At 45.6% G+C, this 19,256-nt stretch overlaps 1 protein-coding gene across 1 annotated transcript in view; it reads left to right on the top strand.

The window, feature by feature from the left end:
• The window catches only part of GABBR2 (gamma-aminobutyric acid type B receptor subunit 2), a 367,577-nt gene that overhangs the window by 257,105 nt on the left and 91,216 nt on the right, over positions 1-19,256 (top strand). The window contains exon 8 of the mRNA XM_052644771.1: positions 13,739-13,799. Within this exon, the coding sequence (XP_052500731.1) occupies positions 13,739-13,799 (61 nt within the window). The remainder of the gene's footprint in view (positions 1-13,738; positions 13,800-19,256) is intronic.

Raw genomic sequence — 19,256 nt, 5'->3', positions numbered from 1 at the left:
GTGAGCCAGGTGAAGAGAGACCCTTTAGAGAGCTTACAGTCTAGTGCACGGAGGTGGTCCATATGGACACAGTAAATGGATAAATTATATAGTCGGTTAGAAGGCATGCTTGCTATTCAAACAGAAAAAGAAAAAAGAAACACGCAGGAGGGAGGAGGATTGGAAATGCCACCAGTGGAGGGGGAGGGGAGTAGGATGGAGAGAGGTGGCCTCACTGGGAAGGTAACATATGAGAAAAGACTTGAAGGAAGGAAGAGAGCGAAATGTGCAATGACTGGGGTAAGAGTGATCCAGGCAATGGGCAGCCAGTGCAAGAGTCTAGGGGGAGCGTGTCTGGAGCACTTGGATCGGCGGGAGGGGAGCTTCTACTTCTGGTCAAGATAGATAATATCCAAGGACCTGGATAGACTCTCCTGCATTAAGCAATTGGGCTTCCCAGATGGTGCTAGTGGTAAAGAACCCACCTGCCAGTGCAGGTAGACATAGGAGACAGAGGTTCAGTCCCTGGGTCGAGAAGACCCCCTGGAGGAGGGCATGGCAAACCACTCCAGTATTCTTGCCTAGAGAATCCCATGGACAGCAGAGTCCATAGTGTCGCCAAGAGTCGGACACAATTGAAGCAACTTAGCATGCATGCACACACGCTTAAGCAACGAAAATAACATTCAAATGATGTGAAACAATAGTTTTCTGACATTGGACTATAGATCACAGAGGAGAGTGACCTCTGCAAGAAGGGACACAAAGAGCACAACTTTTATGGTTGCCCAGCCTACTGCCTGGAGAGTTTCCAGGCCACAACATGGGGAGAGGGGGCAGGCAAACAGAGCCTGGTTGACGCTTCTCCACATTGAGGAGAGTTGAAAAATTTAATTTAGAGAGTCCAAGGAGGCTGGAATTTGCAGGCAGAGCAGTAGAAAGGAGAGAGCTGCACGGAGAGGGAGAGCAGCAGAGATCTACATGCTTTGCTTGCTTGTTTGATCAAAATCACTATTGAGTGCCATCTATTTAAAAAGAGTTTAAAGCAGCTCTCAATAATAGGCATACATACATGACGGCCACTGAAACAGAAGTCAGGAATCTAGAGCTGTACAATGTAAAGACAGAATATATAGCAAAGACCTAGGCTAGCACTGTGAATTTAATTATGAATTTAAATGAGCTGGATGCCAAGTGATAAAGAGAACTGAACCTCATTTTCTTCATCTATAAAATGGAATTAATGATCTCTGCCCAGCCTACCCCAGGGAGGGGCCACGAAGATCATCAAAGCTATGGGTGAGACTGTTTCATTCAGGACTCTTCTGGTGCAAGTAATTGAAAGCCAGTACTTAACCGAAGACAGCTGTGAGGTTTAGGATGAGGCATCGTCATTTCTCCACCTCTGGCTCTGCTTTCTCTGCTCCAGCCTCAGCCTCTGCCCAGTTGCTTCTTCCCATTATCACAGCACCAAGTCGGGGGGTGGTGGGGGTGGAGAAGCCCATTTCCCCAAAAGCGCCAACAAAATCCCTGGAGATCCCTCTTAGCCTTGATTGGCTATCCTGGGTCATGTGCCCATCCCTGAACCAGTCACTGTAGCTAGAGGATAGGCTGTGCTGATTGGCTTGGGCTAAGTCATGTGAATAAACTCCGGGAGTTTGTGTGCTGCAGGCCATGTGGTTACAAAGAGTCAGACACGGCTGAGCGACTGAACTGAACTGAAGTCATGCGATCCAGCCCTGCGTAGAGTCAGCTTCACAAAACTTCAAGACTGAGAGTAGAGTCTAGAAGCTTGCTCTGTTAGTTTTTCTCTCTTTTTCTTTGCTCCCACGGACCCATTTCCTACCATTCTCTGTGCCCTGAGAGGCTGATTTCATAGATCACGCAGGATCTCTTGTCCTTGGGCTTCCGGTTGAATTCGGTCAGTGGAGAACATAGGCAGGAGATTGGAGGGCGGAAGGAGCAAGAGGGGTCAGGGTGCAGCCCCACTACCACCATCACCACTTTGGGGCTGCGTCTCCTAAAATAGCTGTGCCCTTCCCTCCAGGGCTAAGTCTTCTCTGTGTCTCCTGATCTTACGAAGCTCCACCGACACTCTTTCTTTGCCTTCAAATAACAGCTCATGCCTTTGCTAGTGTACAGGCACATAAGCTTCCCTTGTCTGCTCCTTTAATCTGCCCCTTGCTCTGTAAGTGATCCTTAATAAAGTCCCTTTTGAACCATCCAGGGTGAATTGTTTCCTCCTGTGACCCTGTATTTATTATCTATTACTTCATACCAAATTATCCCAAAATGTAGTTGCCTGAAGCAACAATAAACTTTTATTATCTCACACAGTTTCTGTGAGTCAGGAATTCAGGAGTGACTTAGCTGGAAGGTTCCAGCCTGGGTCTTTTATGCCTCCTCCTTGAAGCCTTCACAGGCCTGCCTTGAGTGAGTAAGCTGAGGCTGGGACTACAGCCCATTTAGGGCAGAACTGTACTGGGGCAAGAGGGAAAGTAGGAGGTTTCAGAGTTCTGCAGCCCTGAGCTCACACCCCAGGTCTGCGTCTCACAGCTGTGACCCAGGATATGTGACTCACCTGACTGAGCCTCGTTTTCCTCATCCAAGAAATGGGAAGATGGCAATATCCCCAGGCCTGTGGACCACCTAGTTCGCCCAAACTTGGATCCATTTAATACCAGAGCAGACCATACTTAGCCTGACAAGTGGGACCAGAGCCCAGGAATATGTTTGTTCACTACATAGTCCCTAGAGCCCAGCAAGCCTGGCCCAAGGGAGAAAGGCCCCCAGTACATGATGAGTGAATGAGTGACTGAATGAACAACATTCAAATGAACATACCACAGACCTCTTTGACTCCAGCTGGCTTCTAGTGCCCTTAAGACAAAGTCTGGGTTCTGTTTTATTTTGTTTAACCTCCCTCAGGTACAGAGAACTGGCCCAACTCTGTTTCATTTCTTCATTCACTTTTTCATTCCTTTTTATCCCCATTCCCCACTGCCACCCTCCTTTCTCCACAACAGGCATTCTAATAAATCTAAGTATACCTTTTTTTTTGTATGTAGTTTTGCAAAATGTGTATTGTTGTGTGTGTTTTTAATTTATGTAAGTGGTATTGTGTTATATGTTTTCTTCTTACTTTTTTATTAAGTCATATGCATCCATTCATTTTGCTTGTTGTATATCTAATTTGTCACTGATGACTCTCCCCAGGTCACCTCCATCTTGCCCACACAGACACATACAAGCACACACACACAAACACACACACACTGTAATGTGTGTAATTAGCACTCTTCTGAGTCCCCTATGAGAACTTCTCGAGGCTGTATCCCAAGAGTGGAATTCTGGGTCAGAGGGTGTGTGGACACTTAATTGGACTAAGCAGTGACAGATGCTGCTCAGCTCCTATGACATCCTACCAGTGACACACTAGGTCATTGTCAAGTCCTCACTAATACTTGCATGATCGTATTTCTAATTTTTGCCATTTCATTTGTATAAAATGACATCAATTTAATTTTGATTTCTAATGATATTGAGCCGCCTTTCATGTGCCTCTTTGCTCCGGGTTTCCTCTTTTGTAAATTGCTTGTTTGTGCTTTGCCCATTTTTCTGATGGATTTGCTGCTTGTATGTAGTGTTAATTTTCAGGAGCTGTGTCCAATCTGGATGTTAATATCATCTTTATTGTAGACCTTACAAAATCTTCCATTCTGTCATCTGCCTATTATTGATTTTGTTCAGGGGCCTTTGTCTAACAGAAACAGTCAATTCTGATATAATCAAATTAATCAAATTTTTTAGCTTATCATTTGTCCTTTTGAAGTTTTTTTGTTTGAAAAGTTTTTCCTTGCCCTTAGGCTTTGAAGATATTCTCCTACATTTTCTTCTAATCACGATTCCTCTCTATATTAAGTTTGTTCCCTCTGTAAGGGGAATTCTTAGCCCAGCTTTCAGATATAAATTTTATCTCTTTATATAATAGGAGAGGTCACAACCAAATTAAGTGGAGGATCCCAGGCTAGAGCCTCAGCAGCCTACCTCCCAGCCCCACACCCTTTCTGAAACACTGGTCCTTGAGTCACCGAGTCCTGACCGTTTTTCCTTTACTATTTCTCCAGTCTGTGCCCTTATTTCTGCTTGGTTACCTCCTGCAGCCCGAGCCCCTGGCGGTCTTCCTGGACTGCTGCAGTACCAGCTGCCTCATTTGAACTCTGTCTCTGGCCCCCAGGCCAGTCTGCAGCCCACCTGGCTTAAAGTGAAGATGCCAACGGATTGCAAACTGCACGTCTCAGACTTTCAGGTCGACTGGTCAGCAGTTTGGTTTTCCTTGTGGAGACTAATCTATTTAACAAAAATAGAACATACAGTAAAGCAAAATTAAATATTCCTAATCATGGGGATGCTTGCATCTGCAAATGACCAGGAAAGAAGGGAGGTTCAGGGTGGGGGCAAAAAGCGTAGAGGAGGCTCCGTGATTCTTGGATTTAGAGCTACACGGCCGCTCACCCAGGAACCCCGGCAAGGACCCCACTCGCTAGCCCCGCCAGATCCCTGCTCCAGCTGTGCTGATGACAAGTGGCACCACCGAATCAAAAAGCCTTTCCTCACTTCTCTGCTTTCCTCACGCCTCACATCCCAGCCACTGCTAGGCCCCGAGGAGTCCACCTCCTTCCCGACTCTTCTCTGTCTGCGTCACCCTCATCTCTCACTTGGAGTCCACGTCAGCTGCTAACTGACTTCCTTGTCTCCAGTCTTGCGATCATAACCATCCATTTTCCACACAGCAGCCAAGGCAGTTTTCCTTTTTTTTTTTTTTTCCCTTTATAGAGATATAACTGACAAATAGGAATGATATATATTTAAGGGGTACAATCTGATGATTTGATGTATGACTACATTGTAAAATGATCACCACAATCAAGGTACTTAACACAGCCATCACATCACAGATTTACCTTTTTCTTATCTTTATTTTTTCTTCTCTTTTTTAGTCATGAGAACACTTAAGATCTACCCCTCTGGCAAGTGTCAAGTGTACAGTACAGTATTATCTGTGTCTTCTCCCAATTTCCACTCACTCTAGGGTTGGCTGTTGGCAGAGCTGACAAGGAGGCTGGGAGACATGGCCGCAGAGTCCCAGGTCCAGCCACACAGAGCCCAGTGGACCAGGGCAGCTTGGATGCTGAGAGACAATAGTAGTAATGGGACAGCCCCTCCCCTAGCTCTTCCTACTCTGATTTGAAGCCTGCCCCCTGCCCTGCTTTAAGAAGAGATTCTCGTCCATCCCTTGAGCCAGTAAAAACTAGGCATTTTGAATTTCTTTTCAGTTTCATATTCCTGAGAAGACTGACCAGGCCACTGTGCTGGAACCAGCTCCTGCAGGCTGCCTAGAGCCAGTTGTTAATGGCTGATCGCTTGAAATCTGCCTTGGTGGGAATATTTACACTATGGAAATTGGCAAACACTACACATCAGCCCCCACCCCAAAAAGCCAGTTTAACAGTTACCGACACATTCTTGAATCCTTCTTCTACCTACCTCCTATTCCACTCTTTCTCCTTTCCCCTAGCCCAAGGCTGCTTGGGACTCACTCTCACCCAACAAAGGGCTAATTTTCTGATCAGTGACTAGTTTTTGAAATGAAGGCAGGGTAGTATGTGGTTAGAAGGTTGAGCTTGAAGTTAAGCATGTGTAGGGTGAGTCTCAGTTCTGCTGCCTCTAATTGTGACCCTAGGCAACTTTCCTCTCAGGCCCTCAGTTTTCTTATCCTTAAAATGGAGATGATGATAATATTACATAGTTCATTCCATTGAGGTTGTTGTTGAGAATTAATTAATAAAGGAGAACCCCAGGAAAAAAATCTTAGATAACATACACAAGTGTTTTAGTAGAGCTAAAAATAAGTTCAAGATTGTTATCACTGCATGTTCTGCAGAGAAAAACCTGAGAACAGAGATGAAAAGAGACTTGCCCAGCTTCCCTTTCTGGAAAATGGCAGAGCACAGCCCAAATCTACCTCTCAGACCCCTTGTTCATTGCTCTTTCCATTCTTCTAAGTTGAGGGGGAAATGTGCTTATGCTTGCACAGATCCTTGGCTTTTATTCAGGAAAACTCTAAGCTGTCAGTAAAACTTAATCTATTCCAAGAGGGAGTATTATTTTGTTGGTGATGATGTTGCTATTTTTATCTGTAAAAAATGTGCCTCCTTATAATAGCCTTTCAATAAAGTTTTCCTGTTATTAAAATAATGCATGCTTATTAGAGGATATCGGAAAATATTGAAAAGTAAAAGGACAAAAAAGGCATAATCCCACAACCCAGGAACAGCCAATCAACCTTGAATATTCATTGGAAGGATTGATGCTGAAGCTCCAATACTTTGGCCACCTGATGTGAAGACCTGACTCATTGGAAGAGACCCTAATGCTGGGAAAGATTGAGGGCAAAAGGAGAAGAGGGCGGCAGAGAATGAATCTGAGCAAACTCTGGGAGATAGTGAAGGTCAGGGAAGCCTGGCATGCTGCAGTCCATAGGGTCACAAAGAGCTGGACATAGCTTAGCAACTGGACGACAGCCACCTTGCCCACTCCGCTCCATGCTCTTCTTCCTCTCAGCTCCACTGGCTCTGTTTCAGCTCCTCCCACTTCCCAATCTCTTTCCTGCCTCGGGACATTTGTACTTGCAGTTCCTCTTCCCAGGGGGAAACTCTCCCCTCACTCTGAGCTAACTCCTTCAGGTCTCAATGCAAATACCATCTCTCTAGAAGTCCTTCTTGATCCCCAGTCTAATTGGGGTCTTGCAGTTCTCTCTTGTACTACCCTGTTCCTTTCTTTTATATCACTTACAGTAGTTTGTAATTATATATTTATCAGTGTATTTATTGTTTAATGTCTGTCGCTCCCACCAGACTGCAAGCTCCATGCACTCTAGGGCCACATGAACTTTGCTACTCTTTATCCAGTGCCTGCCTGGCACAACTTTGATATATAGGTGCTCAACAGTGCTGATTGATTGAATGCGTGTATCATAATATTTCATCATGCGTCTGTCTCACTTTGGTGTTTCCATATTTCTTGGATATCTTGTTAATATCTGATAGTTTGCTATTCTAAATAAGCTTGACTCTTGTATCATTACAGGAAGAAAAGAGTTGGTCCCACATCTCTGGGGCCATCCAGCCAGCCATCTTCTCTTGATCTCCATTGTTCTCCACTTCACTAAACCCTGCCTTAGACCACCACTCCCTCTGTGGCTGGACACCACTTTAACCCTATGGGCCATCTGATCACGATCCTTCAGAAGGATGCCCCTGCATTTAATGGCACCAGCAGAAGGATGGCAGTGGACTGGGCACACTTCCCATCCTGCCCCTCCTTTTAGTTCACTGCAAACCAGCTGCTGAAGACTCAATGGATACATCAAATTTTCCTCAAGACTTAGGTCTATCAAAAGCATTTTTATGTAAGAAGATATCTTAAATAGTATGCAAAATATCCCTTATCTTATAGCCCAAGGGACATGCAAGGAAAAACGGAGTATTTTTCACCTTTGCAAAACACGTGGGTAATATACCCAGTTTCTCGGTATTTCTCTTTTATGCCCTGTCATCCCCTGGGAAACAGAAAACACCTTCTTCTTCAAGCCTACATGATGAGGAGCTCTACTCTTTAAGGAAAATCTGACCAGCAGTATAACCCTCAAATTTTCTCAAAGTCCTTGTTAATTCATTTGAGACCAGTGTTGTCCTAGGTAAAGGGCTGGCAGCAGAACAGCCTACAGTGGTCTTGACTCATCCACACAGACAGACAGTGATGGGCTGGCCAGGGTCCCCCAGCACCCTTCAGCTTCCATCTCCTTAGAGATTTTGCTGTCTGTGTGGCATGTCAGGGCAGATCTTGTTTCCCCACAGCATAAATCAAACACTCAGCTGATCATGTTTGCTCACACCTCCCAAAGACAAACACAACTGCCCGGAGACAAGAGTACAGTTAGAGCTGTATTAAAGACAGAACGCCTTCCCTAAATGCAGTGTGTCCGGCTGAGACCGTGTCCCTCAGTGGGCCCAGAGTTCCGTGAGATTAGGCTGAGCCAAGCAAGTCTTCCCTCTCTGTAGCCTTCAACTCCAGCCTGACGTCAGATAATTTTCCAGGCAGGGTGTCCCTGCCCTTTAATGTAAAATTGAAAGAGATTAAAAAAAAATTTTCCAATGTAGGGCTCAGCCTGTGCAATTCATAAACTGTTGTTGGAATAAATTTCATTCATGCTTAGTGGTGAAACATTAAAGATGAACAGTGAAAACAGAATTAATTTTTCTAAGAGGGTGCCACTGAATCCTACTGACTGCTGGAATCCTTAGTGTACATTTTACTCTCTGCTGATTTTTCTGGGGATTCTCAACTGACATCATGGTGGAATTTTGCAAACTCAGATTATCTGGAGGATTATGAGTTAATCTCTGTGTGCGGCAATTCTGGGTTTTGCTTTTTTCATAATTGTGTTCTTTAGCTCTCACAGACAATCCCGGGAAGTATTTTTCTTCCTATTTTTCAAGTAGGAGAATTCGTGTTCAGAAACATTCAATGACTGTTCAAGGTCACACTGGTGGCTAATTTACTCTTGTCTGGTGAATGCAGAAACTAAAGTCTTTTTTCTGTATGTTATCCTATGTGTTCTGAAGATTCCTCTAAAAAAGAAAATTCAGCTTTACGTGTCCCAATTCAACCTGAACTGTTTGGATCAGCTTTTATGAAACAGATTGCTGTCTTTGACATGAGCAACATCTCTTTCAGGAAGAAGAAAATTCCTTATAAACTATCCACTTGGGGTTTTACCTCCATTATTTTATTTGCATTCCAAATCAGCTCTGTGGTCATTCTTATAAGCTCCTTTGGAAGTTAGAATCCGTTATCAATCAGCATGCAGTCAAGAAAGCAGAAAGCACTTCAGGCATTTCAGAGGGAGATTTAATACGGGGAACTTGCTACAACTTAGTTGGAAGGGATGGAGGCGCAAGTCAGGTAGGCACTGTCACCAGAGATAAGTATTTACAGAAAATGACCAGGCCCCTTGGGCTGCAGGAGGAGTAAGTGGACTGGTTGATGTTGCCACTGCCTCTGAAGTGCCTGAAGTACTTTCTGTTTTCTTGGATGCATGCTGATTGGTAATGGATTCCAACATCCACGGAGCCTTTAAGTGGCCACAGAGCAGACGGGAAATGCAGATAAAATAATGGAGACCCCAGCACTCTGGCCTCTGAGGCTCCTGCCACTGCAATTTCTGTTGCCGCTGGGACCCCACCACTGCTGCTGAGCAGTTAGCCGGAGCCCCGCTACACACACTAACAGTGTGGAGCTGCTGGGGCCCTGGACACCTGCAGTCCCTCAGCTCCTGCTGCTGCAACCAAAGAAGGAAAAAAATTAAAAACGCTTTTCCCTGCTGCACACTTTCCAACCCCCTGTGAATGCTTCTCATTAGCAGAACCTAAATAGACCCCAGCTGGCAGGGGCTTCTGGCAAGTGTGGTTTCTGGGCTGTGGCCCCTGTGACACAGAGGAGGACATAGTAGAGTGAGTGTGGACTGGGAGCCGACAGATTCCAGCCCCCACCCCAGCCAAAGCTACCGAACACCATTGCTTTGGAATGTAATGCGTCACGTGGTTTGGTCTCAGGTCGATGGAATGATCCTCTGTTATAGCCTGGACCGCACGCAACAAAAGCTTAAGGAGAGTCTTAACATTTCTGTGTACATAAAGAATACGCGTGTGGGGAGAAGAGCAGAAAATAATCCCTGATCAAGCTAGGATTTTAGAAACCAAAGCCAGCCCAGCTTCCCTGGCTAAGATGCCAGGCCACCGTGAAACCAGAGTCTGTCTAGTTGCCATGCGGACTTGACTCAGAACCCATCGCCTCTGTTCCCACCGGTTATGCCTCAGGCTCCTTTGGTTTGTGAAAAAGAGATTGTTCCAGTGACCTCTGATGGCAGATGTCTTAGGCCAGGTTACCCATGAAACAGACTCTGAGACAGAGATTCACATACAGGAGGTTTATCAGGGAGGCTCTCAGGACAAAACCAAAGAAGGGAAGCAGAATCAGGGAGAGGGCTGAGCTGAGTTGGGCGCAGCGCAGTCCCGGCCTCAGCCACCCCTGGGGGACCTCTGGAGCCCACGGTCCTTCACAGCTGCCCTGAGCAAGGTGACTCAAACCGCTGTGTGCCTTCACTTTGACTCAGGGAGGGACTTAACCTTAATCGTCACCCTTCGAGCAACCCAGCAGCAGCCAAGATGCTAGGGAAATATGTCTGTATCCTGGGGACATCTGGTCACACACCACGGTGCTCACCACATCCCCTCCCAGAGGACAGAAGTAGAAGGGAAGTGTCTGCTGCCTGGCTACAGTGCGTAGGCACCTTGGCGATGCACTCTGGACTGGTCAGAGGGAGAGTGTGACCACCATCATAGCCTAAGTCACTGTCACTTCACACCTGGATGACCAGATGCCTGAGCCTCCCTCCCATGTCTCTTCTCCCACTTTCTCTCCAAGAATCAGAGCAATCGTCTCAAATCTTAAATCAGATTATATTACTTCTTTGTTTAGGCTCCCCACCCCTATGGCTGTTCATTGCTCTTAGCATCCCCTTCAGAGCCCAGTTGGGGCCCCCAGACTCTGCCTACCTTACCTTGCTCCCCCTGCGGGCCCTTTCTGATCCTTCCCACCTGAGGGCCTCTGCCTTGGCCCTTCCCTTTGCCTGGAGTAGCTGCCTCTTGCCGTGCAGGCCTCAGCTCTTATGTCCCCTCTTCAATGAGGTCTTCCCTGGAAGTGTATTAGTCGCTTAGTCATGTCTGACTCTTTGCGACCCCATGGACTATAGCCCGCCAGGCTCCTCTGTCCATGGCATTCTCCGGCAAGAATACTGGAGTAGATAACCATTCCCTTCTCTAGGGATCTTCTTGACCCGAGGATCAAACCCAGGTCTCCTGCACTGCAGGCAGATTCTTTACCAACTGAGCCACCAGACTCACTCCACCACCCAGGTACTGCCTTTTGATTTCCTTCACAGCACTCTTCAGTAACTGATGAGACCTCATTCATTTATTGGTGAACATGTTTCGCCTGTCTGTCCTAATCATACGTAAAGGTCTCTGAGAGCAGAAATCAGCACCTAAAAGAGGACTCGGCCTGGAGCAGGTAAATATTTGTGGAATGTCGTGAGTTGAGCACCTGCTCACATGGAGGACATCCATCAGGCAGAATTTCATGAACATCAGCTGACTGCCTTGTGGCCTTCCTCACTCATGTCCAGTCTTATCCAGGTGGGATTGGCTGGGACGGTGGTCCCCATCCAGTCAGCCGTGGTCAAGTTTGCAGGGTTGGCATCAACTGTCAAACCCAGCAGATGCCATGGTCACGACCTTAGGAGAGAATCACATATTGAATCTTCCTCAGAAGGGGGCTTGGCGAGCTTCACCGCCCTTCTCTGGTGCAGACCCTCGCCATAGCCACTTACCCACCCACATGGCCACGTTACTCGCAGTTACCACAGTCACAGAGCTCTCTCCCTTTGATTGAACACACAGTGGCCCATGTAATTTGGGAGCTCAGTCACTTAGGGGCTGATATTTCTGAGCTGTGGCTTAGGGCCCAACAGTTTACCCCTTTGCCAGCTGAAATCATGTGATGTTGAAAATGTCTTCCCAAAGGTTGGAAAGCTTCTTGGTGCTAGAAATCTTTTTTTATTTCAGCTCTCTGCTATTAAGTGTGTTCAGATAAAAATTACTAGTGCCATTTACTGAATGCCTGTTGAAGACCAGGAGCTGTGCTAGGTCCATAACTCAGGTGCCCAGGGACTTGCCCGAGGGGGCCCTGAACCCAGCTTTGAGATACTCAGGTGCTGGCCTCCTTCCACTGCATTACCTGAAAAATTGAGATAAGAGGAGCTCCTGTTTACAAACATAGTTACTGTGAGAAAAATAAAATATGACAGACCTTACTTCCAACATGAACTAACTAGTTTTATCTAAAAAGTAAAGGAGAAAGGAAAAAAAGAAAAAATACCCAAAAGTGAAAGGAAATTCTTTCTCACTCCCGTCCTGTATTCCACTCCAGTATTATTCCATCCACACATTGAATACCTTTCGATATACTTTTTCATTTAATAAAGATTCTTCAGAATTGGTCCACATTTTATATCCAGGGCTCTTTGGAGTTCTTCAAAGCTTGGCAGAAGATGGGTGAATTAGTTAGATGTCCGCCTTTGCCAAACAAAGAAATGTCCTGTGAACAAGATCTGCATCTTTTCCACCCTTGCAAAGTGGTTTATTTGCATAAAAGTGATCCTTTGGAAGATGTTCTCTGTTTTTCAATCATCCCTAGAAATAAAATCACAGCTCCTGTCTCACCTTGCGCTGAAGTGTTTTCACACTCCAGGGAATTGCTTACCGTCACCTGAATATAGAATTCGATGGGTGTTAGTTTCAAACTGATACTACTCACAGCTGTCTTCAGGATTTCAAAAAGATGTCAAAGTAGCCTTAGAACATGTCTCTCATTGCGACAACAGGTTGAGTGATTCTCTTTGTGCCAAAAGCTTCAGGGCCTCAGACTTTGGATTTCCACCATGGGAAGACATGTACTTTCTGTCACTTTCTCTTGAGAATTGCATAGAATCCATGGTATTGTCTGTGCTGTTCCCTGATGATGCAAGCTCATAACTGTGCTCGTAAAGCTGTGTACCTTTAAGATAATTCATTTTCTTAATTTCACATTAATGGAAAGAATGGAAGAGATTTATTTCTGGATCAGAAACAATATGCTGTGGTAAAGTTGCGCAGGCCTTAAAATCAAACTCGGGTTTGAATCCAGCAGCCTCACTTGCAATGACCTTGGCATAACCTCCTTCAATCTCAGTTTCTTGATCTGTAAAATTAGAATCATACCCCTTTCCACTCAAGCGTGTCATAAACACTCATTGATATAACCTGTGTCTGTTTCCTTGCAGGGTTGCAGAATTTTAGGTGGACCGTAAATAGAGACCACACCCTCTCTTTATGTTCCTGGCTGATTTAGCCCAGGATATGGAAGCTGGGTATCAGCCAGCAAGGCAGATGCAGCAGATGACTCTTGTCTTTAGCTCCTGGGGTCCCTAATGAGGGGTGCTCAGCTGCCTGTGACACTAGTCAGGTCTCACTGGCTCAAGAAGCTTAATTCTGTGCTGCCCCATAGCCCAGTTATAATTGGGGCTGACATCACCACTCACGAAGAACTTACAGAAACATTCTCTGTCCTTAATAAGAAGTACAGGCCTGACCCTGGATTCCTGTATCCCTTCTGACCCTTCAGATAAACAGCCTCAGCAAAGACCCGCATCTTTATGGGTGGGGCATGGGAGCAGAGCCAGGGCCAGGCTCCAAGGGCTTCATCTCTTCCTCCATCTTTCCAACCACCCTGGAAGACCTTGTCCTGGGATAACACAGGGCACATGGCTGTTTAATAAATAGTCATGATGATAATGATGGTGTATATCTTGGCCTTAATATACATGTGTTGGTTTCATTATTTTGTGCTCCTCGTATTATCCAGATAAAGTCACAACCATTCTAAAAACAATTAGTTTAATTTTGCATCTGTGGTTCCTCAGGAGTTTGCTCTTTCTCCAGTAATAATTGCATTCTACAATTAATGAATTTCAGCTGAGATCACTAGTGTTTGGGCTAATATAGCATTTCTTCTTTGTTCTTGTTTGTTTTGTTTTTAGGGTCAAGTTGTATTCCGGAACGGGGAGAGAATGGGGACCATTAAATTTACTCAATTTCAAGGTAGGCTTTTTTGATGCTTATTCCTTCTAGTTGATGAATTCTATATTCAGAGATGTTGTGTTTATGCAATAAAATATGTCAGAAGAAATGAAAGTACAATGTTCCAGATAAGAGAAGGGAAAGTCAATAGAAAATACTCTGTGAAAACATTAGTTTCAACTTATTTAGAATATTTTTTCTCAACTGCATAATTTCTCAGGGCTATTCAGCCTTTCCACATGACTCAGGCGCATGAATGTATGGGGAGTGGCAGTTAAGTCAGTGCCAGTATGCTGAGGAATCTGGCATTGTTTTAGCTTTTGATTACAGAGATTTTCAAACAGACTCTAAAGTTGAGATAATAGCACAGTGAACCTCATGTACTCATCACCCAGCTTCAACTGTTTTCTCTGTTTTGCCAGTCTTGGTTTATCTTGACTCGCGCCATCCCCCACCCCCCATTTTTTGCTATAATATTTTAAAACAGCTCCCAGACATTATCTCATTTCAATCTATAAATATCACAGTATGCATTTATACTAGATAAGGACTTTTTAAAACATTACCACAGTACTGTTATTGTACCTTAAGCATTTAACAGGTTTTAATATGCTTATTCCAAGTCTGCGTTGCTCCTCTAATTATCTTGAAAATGACTCTATAATTGGTTTGTTAGGGAGTCCACTAGAGAAGGCAATAGCAACCCGCTCCAGTACTCTTGCCTGGAAAATCGCATGGACGGAGGAGCCTGGTGGGCTGCAGTCCATGGGTTCGCTGAGGGTCTGACACGACTGAGCGACTTCACTTTCACTTTTCACTTTCATGCATTGGAGAAGGAAATGGCAACCCACTCCAGTGTTCTTGCCTGGAGAATCCCAGGGACCGGGGGCCTGGTGGGCTGCCGTCTATGGGGTCGCACAGAGTTGGACACGACTGAAGTGACTTAGCAGCAGCAGGGAGTCCACACAAAGTCCACTCATTGCATTTGGCTGATGTGTCTCGTGAAGTCCCTTTTAATCTGTAATCTTCCCCGACACACTATTTGCAGGCCACTTTTGTTTTGTTTCGTTTTAAGAAAACGAATCATTTGTTGGATTTTCCTGCTGTCAGAATCAGAAGGGACCTCGGCAGCCATTCAGACAACTCTCCTCATGTGATGAGGAGGAAATGGAGGCCCATAGGGCATCTGTGAGGAGCTGGGCCAGGTGTTCTGCCTGGAGGAACCTCGATTCGGCCTTTCATGGTCATTAGTACGGTTGTTAGGCAGAACCATGAGACAGACCATTCATTAATGCAATGTTTTTCAATATCTGAATGTTTCTGGAAAATCCAGAAATGAGCAGTGCCTTCTGTGTCCACTCATTTTGAGCAGATCCCAGAATCATCCAGGGAAAAGCAAGAAATGAAATCGAGTTATTCAGATCCATTCAGGCAAATCTCAACCAGATTCAGATCAATCAGGTGTTCTCTGGTGCCACCGTTCCATAATGCGACCTTGTAGATTTACCCATTTGTCTTCCCGTGGCGGATAATTGAAACGCATGTCAGCTCTCTGGTGTGCACAAAAGATGTAATTTTAGGCAAACGTAATTATTTTTCCATTTGTTAAGTCTTACTTCGTCATTGGCTGAACAATGTAAGCATCTTGGCAAAGATATACTTTTTTTTTTTTTTTGAGTGATTGCAACTAAATTCTCTTGTCACATTTCCAGTTCTCAAATTATATCGTTCTGGGAGAATATTTTGTAAAATATTGATTGGCCAATCACAGCTACAAGTGAATGCCAATTTTATTGCCTTTTTTCCCCTGAATGTTAGGATTAGATACCAACTCCAATGACTGGTTTTAGGCATTTGTAAAGAAAGCATTGTAGCAAACAGCAGTTCAGAGGTGAGTTGAAAACCACCTGAGCACAAGTCCAGTGTATAGGCATGTGACTCACCACTCTGAGTCACATGCCAGTGTCCTCATCTATAAAATAGGGATATGATCCTATCTACCGTCCTGGGATGTGGGAAGAGCTACATGACATGCCATAGAGAAACGTGCATATCTTTCCTGCTCAGCAAGTAGTAGCTATCATGATTAGCTTTTACTCAAAAATTATGATACTTGCCTGGGGCAAATCCACATTTTCTTGGTGTATTGAAGCCCTCTGGGTGCCACTTTCTCTGCCTACCCAGAGCATGCGTGTGTGCTCAGTTGCTTTAGTCGTATCTGACTCTTTGTGACCCTATGGACCGTAGCCCACCAGGCTCCTCTGTCCATGGGATTCTTCAGGCAAGAATACTGGAGTGGGTTGTCATGTCCTCCTCCAGGGGACTCTTCATGACCCAGCGATCAAACCCATGTCTCCTTATGTCTCCTGCATTGGCAGGCAGGTTCTTTATCACTAGCACCATGTGGGAAGCCCACCTACCTCTTAGAGATGTTCCCAATACTTAATGACATGTACGGTGTCACATGTGCAGGGCCTTAGAAATGATTTCACCCCACTACTTCATGATATAAATGGAGAAACTGAGGGAAGGGAGGTGTTCCACCCAACTGGCTGGTGGCAGAGCAGGACTAGACCTCAGCTTTCCCTGAGTGCCAACCTCAGCATGCTCAGATGCACACCTGTGCCCAAGCGTCCTCCCTTTGCCACTTTTGTGTCCAGCTTTTATTGACTGTCAGAGCTGGGCCTTGCAGATACTCCTGTTTACATGTTTTTAAAACAGACACTGATTTTGTTGGCAGAGGATATTGTGCTGGGAGCATGTTCCCATCAGCACAACAGTTAGTTTTCCAAATTCTTAGGATCTCAGATGTGCCTTACTGCCAGGATGGAAAGGCATTGATTTGTTGAGTAGGCTGCCCAAGTTGGAAGGGCTCCTGGTTATCACCTTATTTCAGAGGGGAAACTAAGGCTCAGACATGGGAAGGAGCTGGCTTTGGCACAGTGAGTTCGTTCCTTCACTTCTCTGGTTCACCTCCAAGAGAGGCTGGCCTACACTGTTTCTGGGACCTTTCTGGAATTTACCCAGAGGGTAGGCCTGACCTCTACCTTGGGGTTACTAGATCCTAAATTGCCTCATGCCATTGACCTCAAAAAAGGCTTCTCAATGAGGTCGCTATGCTGTTTTCTGCGGTGCCCTTCAAGTCCTCCCTCTCCCTGTCTGTCTCTCTCTCCCTCACCTCCTGCCCTCCTTTAGGAGGGGCAGTGGCACAGCAGAGCTGCCTTACAGATAGCCAGCCCAGCAGTGGGGCTCACTTTGCAGAGAAACCCAGGCCATCTCAGCGCTCGCTGGCAGGATTTTGGAAGTCGGCCCATCCCACCCTCCCTCTGAAGACCTTGAAAATGCTGTTTTTGGCTTCTTGTTTATAAAGTTCCTGGTGCCTTCTAAACCCTTTTATCTGTTGTAGAGGAAACATTTAGTAGGAGGCTGTTACCGTCTTTGTAAAACTAAAACACAAAGTAGTTGGAAATGGGAGGCAGTTTAGGGGAAAAGATGAAAAGGAGAGCCAGGAATCCATGGTCCTGCTTGACTTTTTTATTCCAGAAGTGTAAGGGTTGGTATCGCAAGAACGTGGCACACAGTAGACCCTGGTACAAGTTTAGTGAATTAATCTGTAGGCAAAAGACCTGAATTCAAGCCTGTGCTCTGAAGTTTACCAGCGATGTGACCCCGGGCAAGTCACTTCATCTCCCTAAGCCCCAGCTTCCTTCTCTAGAAAATGGATGATGCTAATGCCAACTCTGCCTGTCCCCTGGGGCTGGCTGTGTGAGATCTTGCTCTATAAATTTTGGGTGATAGGAAACTAGTCACATCACTAGCATGCTGCCTCGTTCCTGACGGGCTGTTGGTAAATGTTTACTGAATCGGTGAGTGATTCAGCTCATGGAAATTTGAAAGCATGTTCATTTATTCGTGGTCTCCAGTGGCTTGAGTCTAGGCAGAGTGTCTGACAAACAGCGGTTGGTCTTGACAACAGAAACATAAACCAAAGCTACCTCACAATGATGGCCACTGCTGTCCCAGGCTGGAGAAATGAACTTTTTTTGCAAGCTTAGGAGTGCTGAATAGACAGAACTACCTCTAAAATAATGTGTCAGGGACCTCCTAGTCCCTCTTGAGGGTGAAACATTTTGAATCCAGAGAGGGATTCAAAGCCAAAGCATGACCTTCCTCTCCCCTGGCTTCCCTCCATTCACTCCATTTTCAAGACTTCCCAGGGACCTTACCTCCCAACAGGACAATCCTAGAGGGGGCAGGTGTGCCGGATACCATCATTGTCCCACCTGTAGTCCCTGAGCATTCATGGTTCCAATCATCTTATTAAGAGCACCTGTGCTTTTCGCCCTGTGCAAGGAGCGGGGCCAATATCCAGGGAGAGAATGCTTCCAGGGCAGCCCTGAGCTGGGGATGGATGAAGAGTAAAGGATAAATCCCCCAGTGTCCTTCCTCCCTTGGTTGGAAACTCCCAAGAGCTCCAAGGTGTGTCTGCTCTGTTTACAGAGGTCCCCATGGAATTGAGCCTCAGCTGGGCTCTCAGGAACCTGCTCATTAATGCAGCTTACCCTGGCTCCCTTCCCTTCCCTGTCTCACCTCCCCACACTATTAGAGTATTCAAGGATCACCTCCCAAATAAATTACATGCACTCTCTCTTGTCTCAGGCACCCTTCTGAGGGATCCACCCATGGCTGTAGGTAAGGCAGGTATTAGTATCCCCTCACCACACACCTGGGGTGCAGGGGGCCTAACCCCCTTTCAACTCCAAGTTCAGAACCCCTCCCTCCAGGCCATTGCTGACTTGCACCAAATCACGTGTGGATGAGAATGAATAGGGAACTGGCGCTTTTTTCCCCCATAAGAGAAGAAAGAATCCATGTTACTAACAAAGTCTAAACATGGCTCAGAATTTGCAGCAGGGAAGGAAGTTGAGTGAAGCCATGATTAGAGCCTTGTTTATGCTGTTCGTGGTGAAACCCCAGCATCTGCTGCTCTAACTCACCACCCCTGCCTTCATTAGGCCTGTTTGTAAGAATTCGGTGAATGACAATCTGCTTGAATTCTGCACTGTTTCTGTGCAGCATAAAGGACTCAGACTTTGGAGTTTTATACTTCAGCACCTGATCTGAAAGAATGGGGTCTTCCACCATCTAACGACATAATTGTCATTCAGAAGGTACCTATGAAATGCAGGCTTGTCCTCCCCATTTGCAAACATTAATTACCATTTGGTCTTCAGGGTAACAGATATGGTTCTATTCAGTGTGCATTTCCTGAGCATCTGCCAGGTGCTTTGCCAGCTCCTCTGGGAAAGCCAACTTGAATAAGATACGGCCCCTCCCCACAGGGGCTTCATAATCTCCCTGGCCAAGTGCCAGTGCCTATAAAAGAGGGAATATAATTTCCAAGAACCTACTAGAAAACTTTCGGAGCTAGTTTGACTCCAGTTTGAAACTCAAGGCGGATTTTTAATATCCTTTTCC

Source organism: Budorcas taxicolor, chromosome 8 (assembly GCF_023091745.1).
Source record: "Budorcas taxicolor isolate Tak-1 chromosome 8, Takin1.1, whole genome shotgun sequence".
In the NCBI taxonomy this organism is placed as follows: domain Eukaryota; kingdom Metazoa; phylum Chordata; class Mammalia; order Artiodactyla; family Bovidae; genus Budorcas; species Budorcas taxicolor.
The sequence above is the reverse complement of the archived record's forward strand: the minus strand, read 5'-3'. Positions and strand labels throughout refer to the sequence as shown.